Source organism: Limulus polyphemus, unplaced genomic scaffold (assembly GCF_000517525.1).
Source record: "Limulus polyphemus unplaced genomic scaffold, Limulus_polyphemus-2.1.2 Scaffold1458, whole genome shotgun sequence".
In the NCBI taxonomy this organism is placed as follows: Eukaryota; Metazoa; Arthropoda; class Merostomata; order Xiphosura; family Limulidae; genus Limulus; species Limulus polyphemus.
Window position 1 is genome coordinate 121,923 of NW_013667068.1, and position 11,040 is coordinate 132,962.

Genomic DNA, 11,040 nt, shown 5'->3' on the forward strand with positions numbered 1-11,040 from the left:
CTCTCTCTCTCTCTCTCACACACACACATTTTATAAAATGAAATTTAATTGAATTATTATTCAATCATCAGGTACATCAATTATTTACCCCCTGCCATGTAATTTTTTACCCCTGGTTGAGAATCACTGATATAAGGGGAAAGGGTAATCTGGTACACCACTAAAATGATGTAATTGGTGAAATGCACATTACTGAAATTAAGAAAACTAGAACTTAAAAAATGTGAGTAAAAGTTATTTGTGTTTAAAAAAAGTGCAAGAAAAAATTTAAGTAAAATTAAAATTCCAGTTCTGTTGAAAAAAGCACTTTTTTTTTTTTTGTAATTTAGGTGTTGTGTAAAAACAAGAGGGATGGGAAACAACGAGCCTCTCAAGCCATTCTTCAGGTGAGAAAATGTAGACTATTCTGTCAACCTGTTCAAGAGTTGATTTGGAAGATAAACTAGTGTGTTACATGCTCTCTGAATGGCTGGAAATTGTTGTTGAAAACAAACTGGTATCCATATGCCATCCGATTGTCTAAGAGTTGTTTTGATAGATCTGGTGCCATCTTTCTAGGGATTCCCTAACAAAAACTTTGTATTTGCTGTTTGATAGTTATGAAACCAAAAGTAACTAGTGTAGAGGGCTTGGTGTATGACTGGCTAGCCCTTTCTTGACCAGAGGGATGTCACTGATATCCCATAATAATTTCCTTCTTATATTGTAAATACTTAACCAAGTGACATGAAACTTAGGATGAATTTACTAAATAGTATCTATTTTTATCAAAAAAGTTCCAATATATTGATTTGCCCGATTACGATGCGCCCCTGTTTCCTCTAAATACATCCCGAAAAATTGACCGCCCATTATATTTGCGCACGTTCAATTTTGTTAGGTATTTTACAAGAAGCTACCACCAAAAAACGTTAAAGGTTTCAAAAAATGTTGCATGTCCAATGTAATGGATTGGATGGATGATGACAATGCGGGATTCAGAAAAAGTTGAAGAAAGGTTCAAGGGAAGCAAATCCGATGGGTTTTGACAATTCTAGCGATGATGAAGACTTCTGCGAAGATAGCTTTGTGTATTACCATATATAAACTTTTAAATATATATTTTTTGGGATGGTAGTTTTGTAACTATGCTTTGGGATGGGCAGAAGAATTATAAGAAACGTTCCTTATCCTTAATAATGGTTCTGCATCTTGGATAATCTGCAGAATAAGTTTGGCTTCCCAGTTATCTCGTCAGACCTTTATTGCATCTTATTCTAGCACAAGCATCATTCATCAAATTTCAGACGACCTGTAAACTGGAGTTGGAAATGTTTAGAAGACCATAAAAAACCTCAATGTTAAGTAATTTGAAAGTGGAAATTTTCACTTACCACACTTTTTCAAGACTTGTGTAGACATTTACTGACTTAAATATTTGATAAAAATAACCTTTCTTAGAGTACTGCATTTTCTAGATTACATTTTTGGTAATAATGTTTTAGAACTAGCCGCGTACATTTCTTCAGTTTTCCAAATTTAACCCTTTGTTTGTGGTTTGTGTAAATCTGCCTACCACTCCATGCACAAAGATTCGCAAATTTTGGGGCAGGCCATTCAAAATGCCACGCCAAAATGTTTGCATCGTACGATGTCAACTACAGTTAAAGGGTTAAGGCATATTAGTTATGAGTAAAATATATAAAAAGGAAATTCCTGTTGAAACACAAATGTAATTGTCAAGAAAGAGACTTTTAATTCTGTATATTTTTGAATAAAGCTTTAAATTAAGTTTTGTTTTTGTGTGGTTTTGTTTCTTCTCATTGCAGGGCCTCCATCCACACATTGCGTGTTGGGGTTCCCTTCTCCGTCTCTATGGAATTGGTTCTTGTAAAACTTTAAAGGAAAAAAAGGTATGATGTAAAAACTTCTAACACTACATTTTTGTATTAAAAGTGATGCCTTACTTTTAATTTGTGGATAGTGAGTTATTTTTACTTTTAATTAATCGTAAGTTATCATAAAATGCAAAAATTTTACAGTGCTCCAGAATTTTTTGTTTTCGTATGATTCTTATCTTGCTCATATTTGTCTAATATTTCAAGTCAAGAAAGGATCTTTGTTGAAGTTATTATCGCTTCTGTAAAAAGTTGGTAACGAAAGATACATGCTGATGTTATTGTTGGTGTTTTATAGTTATTCAAACTAAGAGTTCAATTTAAATTGGAAACCATAACATTGATTGTAACATGTGAAATGTTAGTCTTTTCTAATGGTTTCCTTGTTCCAGCTTATACTAGGCTTTCAACTCGCATTGAACAATTATTGACTGGTTATGAGGGCAACAGATCATTAGTTGCTCAATATCACCAGTCAATAATTGTTTTATTTTAAGCATTTCCCTCTTCTGTTTTCAGTTTTTCTATAATCTGATTAATTATTACTGTCACATAGCATAATTAGTCTACATCTAAGTCTTAAAAGTTAACATTTAAATCAATCGTGTGTTTATACGCATAAAGTAATTACATGTCTAAATTTAGCACAAAATATTTCAAGAATGCTTGTGAGGTTTCCAGTGTTGTTTTTAAAGTAGGCTTAAATGAATCGGTGTTTGATTTATTTTTCTGTTACTATGCTGCAGAAAATTGCTGTTTATAAGTTTATGCTGTCTGAACAATTCTGCAACTTTCATTTGTAAGTAACTGAAATCTGATGCCATATTTTCACGTTTATTTTACAGGTTTAAGCAAGTTGTTTGTAAATAGGCTTAAGTGAATCAATATGTTTTCACTGTGCTTCAAAAAACTCTCATCTCTAAGGTTTGGCTTCACCGTCACGCAATGCATAGCAATCACCTTGACATAACTGAAGAATAATAATGCAATTTTGTTTTTCCTGGCTGTCAAGGCAACATTGAAAATGGTTTATATCACATGATGCACTCTTGACCAATCACAGAAAAACATTCATGCTAGGAAGTAGAATAGTAAACATTGTTATGTTGGCTAAGTTGTGTTCAACAAAGTTCAAACATAGTGGAAATGAAATACAAAAAAGAACCAGAGAAAACATTTAGATAAAGTTTGAAATTCGGGCTACACTTTATTGAAGTGTTTTTTGTTCACAAAGTGTTAAGTTATGCCGAGAATAATGGCTAGCATCAAGTTGGGTTGAACAGAGTTTTTATATTGTCCATTTATTAGGATAAGTTGATTAATCACAAAACTTTTTTAAAACTAAGTATTTTATTGTACAGTAGAAAAGAAACAAAAAACTTAATAGATAAGCATGCAGGGATTAAAGCAAGAATCACAAAAGTGCAATTTAACTCGTCGATTACTTAAAAGTAACAAAATCATGTTTTCTGTTGATGAGATCACAAAGGAAGTGTAATTTTATTTGTAGATTTTGTAGTTTTATTTAACAGAGTAATAAAACAATAATAATAAAACACCAAAAATCATCAAAACGTTTATAAAGCTTTTTCTAACCCATATATTTCACAATGACAAAAACAGTGATTCCTTGCTGTACAACTGCTGTTAAGATAACATGAGGAAGATATAAGTTGATTATACTGTAAGCTTTTGCATGCTGACAAGAGCTTTATCAGCACCCTCAGAGGGTAATATAATATTATACTAGATAGTGTGATATGCAGACGATTTAAATAGGGCACAGAAATTGGTGTGAGGAGTCCCAGACTTTATTTCTAACATACACGAGTCAGTTTTTAATTAACAAGATTCTCAGGAAATCCATAGTTTATTAGGCTTAAATCTTCTGATCTCTTTGATTTGATTTGGATTACAGGAGGAAGAACAGAGAATCACCGAGCTTCAAAGCAAGGCATGTGCCCACAAGCCCAATTATTCTATCTTGAACAAACTCAAGCAAGAGATGTTAAAACTAAAAGCTCGTAGGGTACGTCTAAATTTTTCTTGTACGACGTGAAACTATTATGTTACAGTAAACGTAACACATTTTTGAAGTAAAAAAAATTACTTACAGCAGCGAAATCTTACTGAATTTACGGGCTAATTTTTGTACATTATTTCTTGTGCTGATATTGTTGAATTTATTTAAATTAAATTAAATAATGATTGAAAACATTCAAAATGGACGTAGGAAATGAACCTCTACAAGTTTTAGAAGTTCATATTATTATTAATATACTTTTGTTTATTGATGGAAGTGTTATTTTATTTCACGATTTTATAAATCAATAGCAGCATTGTTAAAGATGCAGTGAGAGTGCCAGTAATTTATATTGAAATCCACACCTTATGGTCCAACTTCCAAAAGCTGGATATTCTTTCTCGGCTTGTTTTGATACCTTTAAGGTGATAGTTCCTAAATCTAAAGTAAGCTATGCATTACAAAAATATTGATTTGTTTTCTATGTCATCTAATGTCTGATGTTAAATTTAGAATGTAAAACACCCTGTTAGGTTAACAATAGCTTCAAGATCTTTCCATGGACACGTAAGTGGTTTATTCTCTTTTAAGTAACAGTAGTGTATGTATGATGTAAATAGTACAGATATTGAGGTGATATATTTACAAGCCTGTGTTAAAATGGTAATTTCTTTTATTATATTGCTTGTTTGTTTGTAGTTAGGCACAGAGCCACACTAAGGGCTATCTGTGCTCTGCCCACCACGGGTTTCTAGCACTGTAAGTCTGCGGAGGTACCACTGGGAGACTTTATCTATTGCAATCCACCATCAAATTATTTGTTATGTACGTAAATGAAACTAAAGATTAATCGGAGAATCGTCACTCTTTCTTTACAGGAAGCTGTCAAGCCTATTGGGAAGTTTATTCCTCAGAACCTAGAAATTCTTCCATCTCCGTCAACCTCAAACTTGAACAATGTCGACCTGTAATTCAAGTTATGTGATGTAATTTCGTTCTTTTTTTTTCAACTTCTGCCTTGGGGGAAAAAAAATCGAGCTTTGAGGTACTCTGAATAATTAATGGTATATAATTGTAATGATAAATATTAATTTCCACCTTATGATGACTATCTAATGTCTACTGTGTTAGGGAATGTCGAGTGTTCTTTATTTTTGTGTGCGTATGTTTCAACATTTGAGTTGTTGAAAAAAAAATTGGTTGTATTAGAATAAAAATTTAACTAATGTGAAAGTTTGAGAATATAGGCTACGTCATATTTTACCTTCATGATAATTTTATTACTGACTTTAGTAATAATTTGACTATTAATGTATGATGAAGTAGAGAGTTATGGACTTAATCTTTTTATAATGATTTATTTCACCATATTCGTGGGTATTTATATTTACTGTAGAATCATGTTTCGCTCTTTTTGAATTAATTTTTTTTTATTATTATTGTAATGTTTTACTTTCTCTGTTTAAGGCCTAGATTTGGTCAAGTATTCAGATTAAGGCCTAGATTTGGTGATGTATTCAGATTAAGATATTACCAGATACCGGGAATAGTTGATATTACGAGAACATTATGGAAGCACCTATTGATACCAGTTATTTCTCTTCTTTCACTGTTATATTCAAAGTATTTAACAAAGAACATTAAACCTGTTGGTTAACCTTATCCTCTGCTTGGAGCAACGTCGTGTTTTCTAATGTTTTGATAAATTCCTCGAATATCTGACACATTTGTGCCAAGACTTCGAGAACTTTTATAAGTAGGTTTTTCCACTAAATGAAAAAGCATTCCTAAGACTATACGGAATCTGTAAAAATTGAGTAAGTCCAAATTTGTTTTTCCATTTTATATTTATTTCAGCCAGTGACAGTAAATGTGGAATTCTCTTTATGTGAAAAGAATATTTATCCAACGATCCTCCTGTTTAACATGAGAAACCCAACTTCGTCTGCGTTTTTTTCCCTGTAAAATATGTCCAATTTACATACCTAAAACTAGGTGTTTCGCAGAGAAAACTTGAACTGTTGGATCAGATATTTGCTAGTAACGAACTAAATAAATCTATATTATAAAACTAGTTTAGTGGCACAAACATTTTCTGATAGAGCAACCAATTTCTTTCTGGAAAAAAACCTCAACATAATCATTACTGAAACGTGCATATATTGCCTCTCTCTCGGCCAGAAACTATTTGAGAACTGGATATTTTTTTATATCTTAATAGAAAGTCCTTCCATAGGATGTTGTTAATTTGTACAGTTCTAAAAAAAACTAGTAAATGTATCTCGAAGATTGGAATTCCACAAATATTTCATATTGTTTTGTAAATGACACAGGAATGCCTGTCTTTGTGTTCCTTTTTTTTTAACGTTTTTGGTGGGTGAAAGGTTATTTTTATGCTATGCCATCTTGCTGTTATAATGAATCAGGCTATAACAAAGCACTCTATTCTGATCATTCTATCAGTTAGTTGCAGTAGGTGATGTCACGAAAGATTTGATTGTAAAAGGAACCATTTTAAAAGCATGAGAAAGTCGAGTTTTATGAGATGTTGGATATTTTGAAATGTTATTTGCTTCGCACTTTGATTAATTTGGATTTCAGAATCTTCTTCAATCTCTCAAAGCAAATATAACTTAGTGATGATAGATTCTAAACTTCATGAAGAACTACGATTTCAATTTTACTGTTGTTAAACTTTTCAGCCACATGTCTTTTGTAAGGTTTAATTGTGAAGCCTTGTAAGTAATTTCATCTTGTAATAGTGTAAATATTTTTATTTGGTTAAAACTTTCACTGATATATTTGAGAAGTAAGAATACTTATTTAGTAAAATGTTTCTAATCAAATTTATTAATGACTGTTGAAATTACAAAAACGTTTCTTAACTATTTTTTTTTTTATTCGTTTAATATACTACGATAACTCGGTAATTTTTCTGTTATTGGAGAATGCTTAAATTCAATCATGGAGTTTTATAATTGATTAGTGAAGGTTATATTCAATCATGAGGTTATTATTATCTTACTTAGTGTCAATTTTTTTTATTACTTTTTAAATTTCTTTATTCAGAATGGTTGTCCACAGTCTGAATCAAATGAAAAAAAAATCTGGCAAGAATTAATTTTTTGGTTTTATTTTTGATGTACTAGTTTAATAAATCAGTCGTGACTCGAAGAAAAATAATTATTGTTTGATAACATATAAAATATTTTAAAGAGTTTTGTTCAAAAATTAAGTTATGTATAATCTTTGGCTGAGTTTCTGTGCTAAAATTAAACTTAGTATTTTAAAGACTTATTTTGTATTTATTTATTTTTCTTGCTACATTAAAATTACTTTCAGTGTCAACTTTTTATACATTTATTACCTCCAAAAACACCCTACAAATGAAACGTTTTTAAAAGTCGACCAAATTATATCAGAGAAAGATTTTGACCTACACCGGAAGGGAACGCTACGCATCTTATCTTTACGACGAACCTAACCCTAAAAAGTTGAAAATACGTATATCGGTAATAAGAAATCAACCACAGATAACAGATTCACGTTGCCCTTAACTCAATAAATTCAACCTTTATGAAATAAATACACCATCTAACGAGCTATATATTATTATATTTTTTCAATGAACATTGGTATTGTTTGTAAAATCTAGTATATTTCATTTCTCCATTTCAGATTCAAAATCATAGGCGTATACATACCGTATTTTAGCTTTAAATTTTGTTCCCCACAAGAAATTGCCCAAGAGACTTTTCATTTAATACCATAGCCTTTTTTTTTTATGCACCTCTGAGGCTCTGATTTTGAATCCGAAAAGGAAAAAGATTAACGAAAAAAAAACACTACAGTTTACGTGATTTTTACCGCAACTTTTAGGCCTACTTCATTCTAATACTTCGCCAGCTTTTGACATTAAACCGTATACTGGAACATGTTTTTAAAAATAATTTTCTTTCCACCAATGAAAAAAGTATTCAGTTAACTGGTTACGAGATGTAGGCCTATGGCAGTAACTGATCGTTTTTTTTTTGTTTTTTTTGTTTGATTAAATCTTATTTGTGAATGTTTTTAGGGTTATAAACTTTACATATAAAAAGTTGTTCGAGTAAATTATTATATTTCATGCGGATTCCGTCTCTTAACTAAGTTAATATTATATATTTTAAAATATCAAACATCCCGTCATCAGGCCAAATTTAATTATACAACTTACAATTAACATAGACGTTCACCTGAAGGAAGGAACTTTCTCAAATCGAAACCAAAACCCAATCCGGCAGTAAGTACAGCTATTCAAATATACTCTTATTTCGCTTGTAAGTATAAAGATGACAGATAATGCATTGTTCTGTCAGTTAGATAACTTGGTGTTTTATTTTCGGTGTAGTTCTAGTTTAGACTTTTCTACTTACAGCAGCTCCATCTGGGATTCATCTTATATAAAATTTAAAGTTAATTGCTTACATTTATGCATTCTGTAAAATGAAAAAATATGCTGTCACTGTTGTGGTAAATCTCTAATACCTGTGGTTAGGGCGCTCGACTCGCAATCTGAGGGTCGCGAGTTCGAATCCCCGTCCCATCAAACATGCTCGCCATTTCAGCCGTGGGGACGTTATAATGTTACGGGCAATCACACTATTCGTTGGTAAAAGAGTTGGCGATGGGTGGTGATGACTAGCTGCCTTCCCTCTAGTCTTACACTGCTAAATTAGGGACAGCCCTCGTGTAGCTTTGCGCGAAATTCAAAACAAACTTATACCTGTGGTCCCCCCCGATTGGGACTGTGGTAAATTGACGGACTTGTAACGCTATAATCTGGGGTTCGATTCCTGCGGTGGATACGGCAGATGGCCCTAAGTGGCTTTGTTCTAAAACCATTATCTGTTTAGATTCATGTGCTTATTGATCAAGTTTTCAAATGACTTTAAATTCGAAATGAGAGAATAGCGAAGTCTAATTGATTCGCAACCATACTTGGGCTCCAAAAACGCTTTATTATTAAAAAAAAATTGTCTCTGCACATTTCCCAAATTAAAAAAAAATATATATATTCTTTTCAGAACTTTAAGTGCCATTTTATAACCGATAAAATTAGTTGTTACAATAGGCGCCATAAAAACAATATTAAATCTATTTAAACTGGTTATTATTAACGTTTTCCAACAATAACTGGAATATATTACAAATATGCCTATTAACGTAAATATAATGGTGTATTTCTTATTGGCCAATATTTCGCTTTACAGCTTCTTCGGGAGCACTATTTATTTCAACTTGGATAGCGATCTCTCGGATAAGAAATCGCTCTTTGGGAACTGTAAAAGGAAATAAAAGAGATCATTACTTAATTTCTGTTAATTTTTATATTTAATACTTTAATTTGAGATTATACTCATACGGACTGTTGTGAAATTTTGTTACTAGACGAAAATATCTTTGACATTTTTAGCACTTGAGATTGTGCAAACGCAATTGTTGTGAAAAATTGTTACTAAATAGCGCTACAAATAAAACATCTGAAGCCGTAACTTGATAATGTGTATATAATCGGTGTTATGATTAAAATGAAATAATGTTTTGTAATTAATTCGTAATCTGGAAATTTATTTAGTAAGTGACTTAAGTCAGATCAATAATAATTCCAACCCACTTGCTTAACATGGTTCATACCATAACAGTCGTTATTGGTGAAATATATATATATATATATAGTGCCTAGACTATTACTATATTTGCATTATCCGAGCTGGTTTTTACGAGTCGTGGTATTGGTCGAAAGGCTTCGTCAGTCCTGAATATGGTAGATTTAGTGTGGTTGACCTGTGATATTTTTCTTTGCTTTCACCCATGAGTTCTCAGAATTAACTTTGATTCTTTACAAGAATAAACAAACATACTCAAAAATTCTGGTAAGATAAACTTTGGTTAGAAAATGTTTAGTTTGGAGATCGTTGCTATCTACTACATGTAACTGGATATTGGTTGGACGTAGATTAATGACTCTTTTTATAAACTGCTGTGTCATAGAAAAACCCCAAGAACACTGGTTTTTGGACCACTAGTTCACGCGATCAGTGTTTGGTTTGCGAATCCAAAAGTTCAGTAGTCCATTGTAATAATAATAAAAAAACGTGCTCCGCATTTCGGGGCCGTGGATGTGTTATAAGTGAAGCAGTCAAATCACACTTTAATCTGATAAGAATTGGTATTAGGTGCTGTTGACTAGTAGCCCATTTTTAATCTACTAGAAAAAGCACTACATATAAAGAACAAAAAAAAAGGTTTTAGTTAATTCCCGTCTGTAAAGACTTTACGTTTTTTGGATTACAACTCCAAAATTTAATACCGATATACTGTAAAAATTAACAAAAGATAATCTTATTAACGTTTAATATGACTAACTAATTTTTTTTTTTATATCTTCCAAGTTTGATCCTCCGTCAGACCTTAGAAAAGATTAAAATAGACGTTTTTTTTCTTATTTATACTTTAAACTTGCGTCAATGTGCCTTTATATATGTATCAAATGTCACTTACATATGATTGAGTAAATATAACATTCTTTTATAGTATGTTTCAATTTGTTAATTAGAGTAATTGCAACAGAAGATCAATTTAGGAGCTCAAAGTTTTGGAACGACAGAGAAATGAAAGATAGGACGAGAAAAAAAAAAACACACAAAACCTATTTTCAATTATTTCACTGCATGAAAAGTATACTATTTCAGTTTGTTACAAACTTATATCTATTAGTTGTAAATTAAACCCTATCGCCTAATCTGGTTATTCTACAAAAACACAAAATGAGAATTTTCTTTCTAAACGCTACCACATAAAAATAAGGCTTCTTAAAAGTATTAGGTCGTCAAAAAATATCAAAACAAGACATTTATTAAATGAAATAGTCTCCATTTTTATTGATGATGCTTTTCCATATTACAATCAGGTTATTAATGCCCTGATTAAAGAAATCACTTGGCTTTGAAGCCTAAAACATGTCGATGTCCTCTAACACCTTCCATATTTGCATACGTTTTCCAATTAAGATCGTGTTGGAGCAAACGAAAAATATTGTAATCTGATTGTGCCATATCTGGAGAATATGGTGGGTGGGGGAGAACTTCCCAACCCAAC

At 31.6% G+C, this 11,040-nt stretch overlaps 1 protein-coding gene across 2 annotated transcripts in view; it reads left to right on the forward strand.

Annotated features, from left to right (window-relative positions):
• LOC106463668 overlaps positions 1 to 7,248 on the forward strand; it is a 31,300-nt gene extending 24,052 nt beyond the window's left edge. For both annotated transcript variants that reach the window (XM_013923723.2, XM_013923724.2), the window contains exons 14-17: positions 330 to 386; positions 1,809 to 1,892; positions 3,796 to 3,906; positions 4,779 to 7,248. In XM_013923723.2, the coding sequence (XP_013779177.1) occupies positions 330 to 386; positions 1,809 to 1,892; positions 3,796 to 3,906; positions 4,779 to 4,871 (345 nt within the window). In that variant the 3' untranslated portion in view covers positions 4,872 to 7,248. The remainder of the gene's footprint in view (positions 1 to 329; positions 387 to 1,808; positions 1,893 to 3,795; positions 3,907 to 4,778) is intronic.
• The last annotated feature ends 3,792 nt before the right edge of the window (positions 7,249 to 11,040 follow it).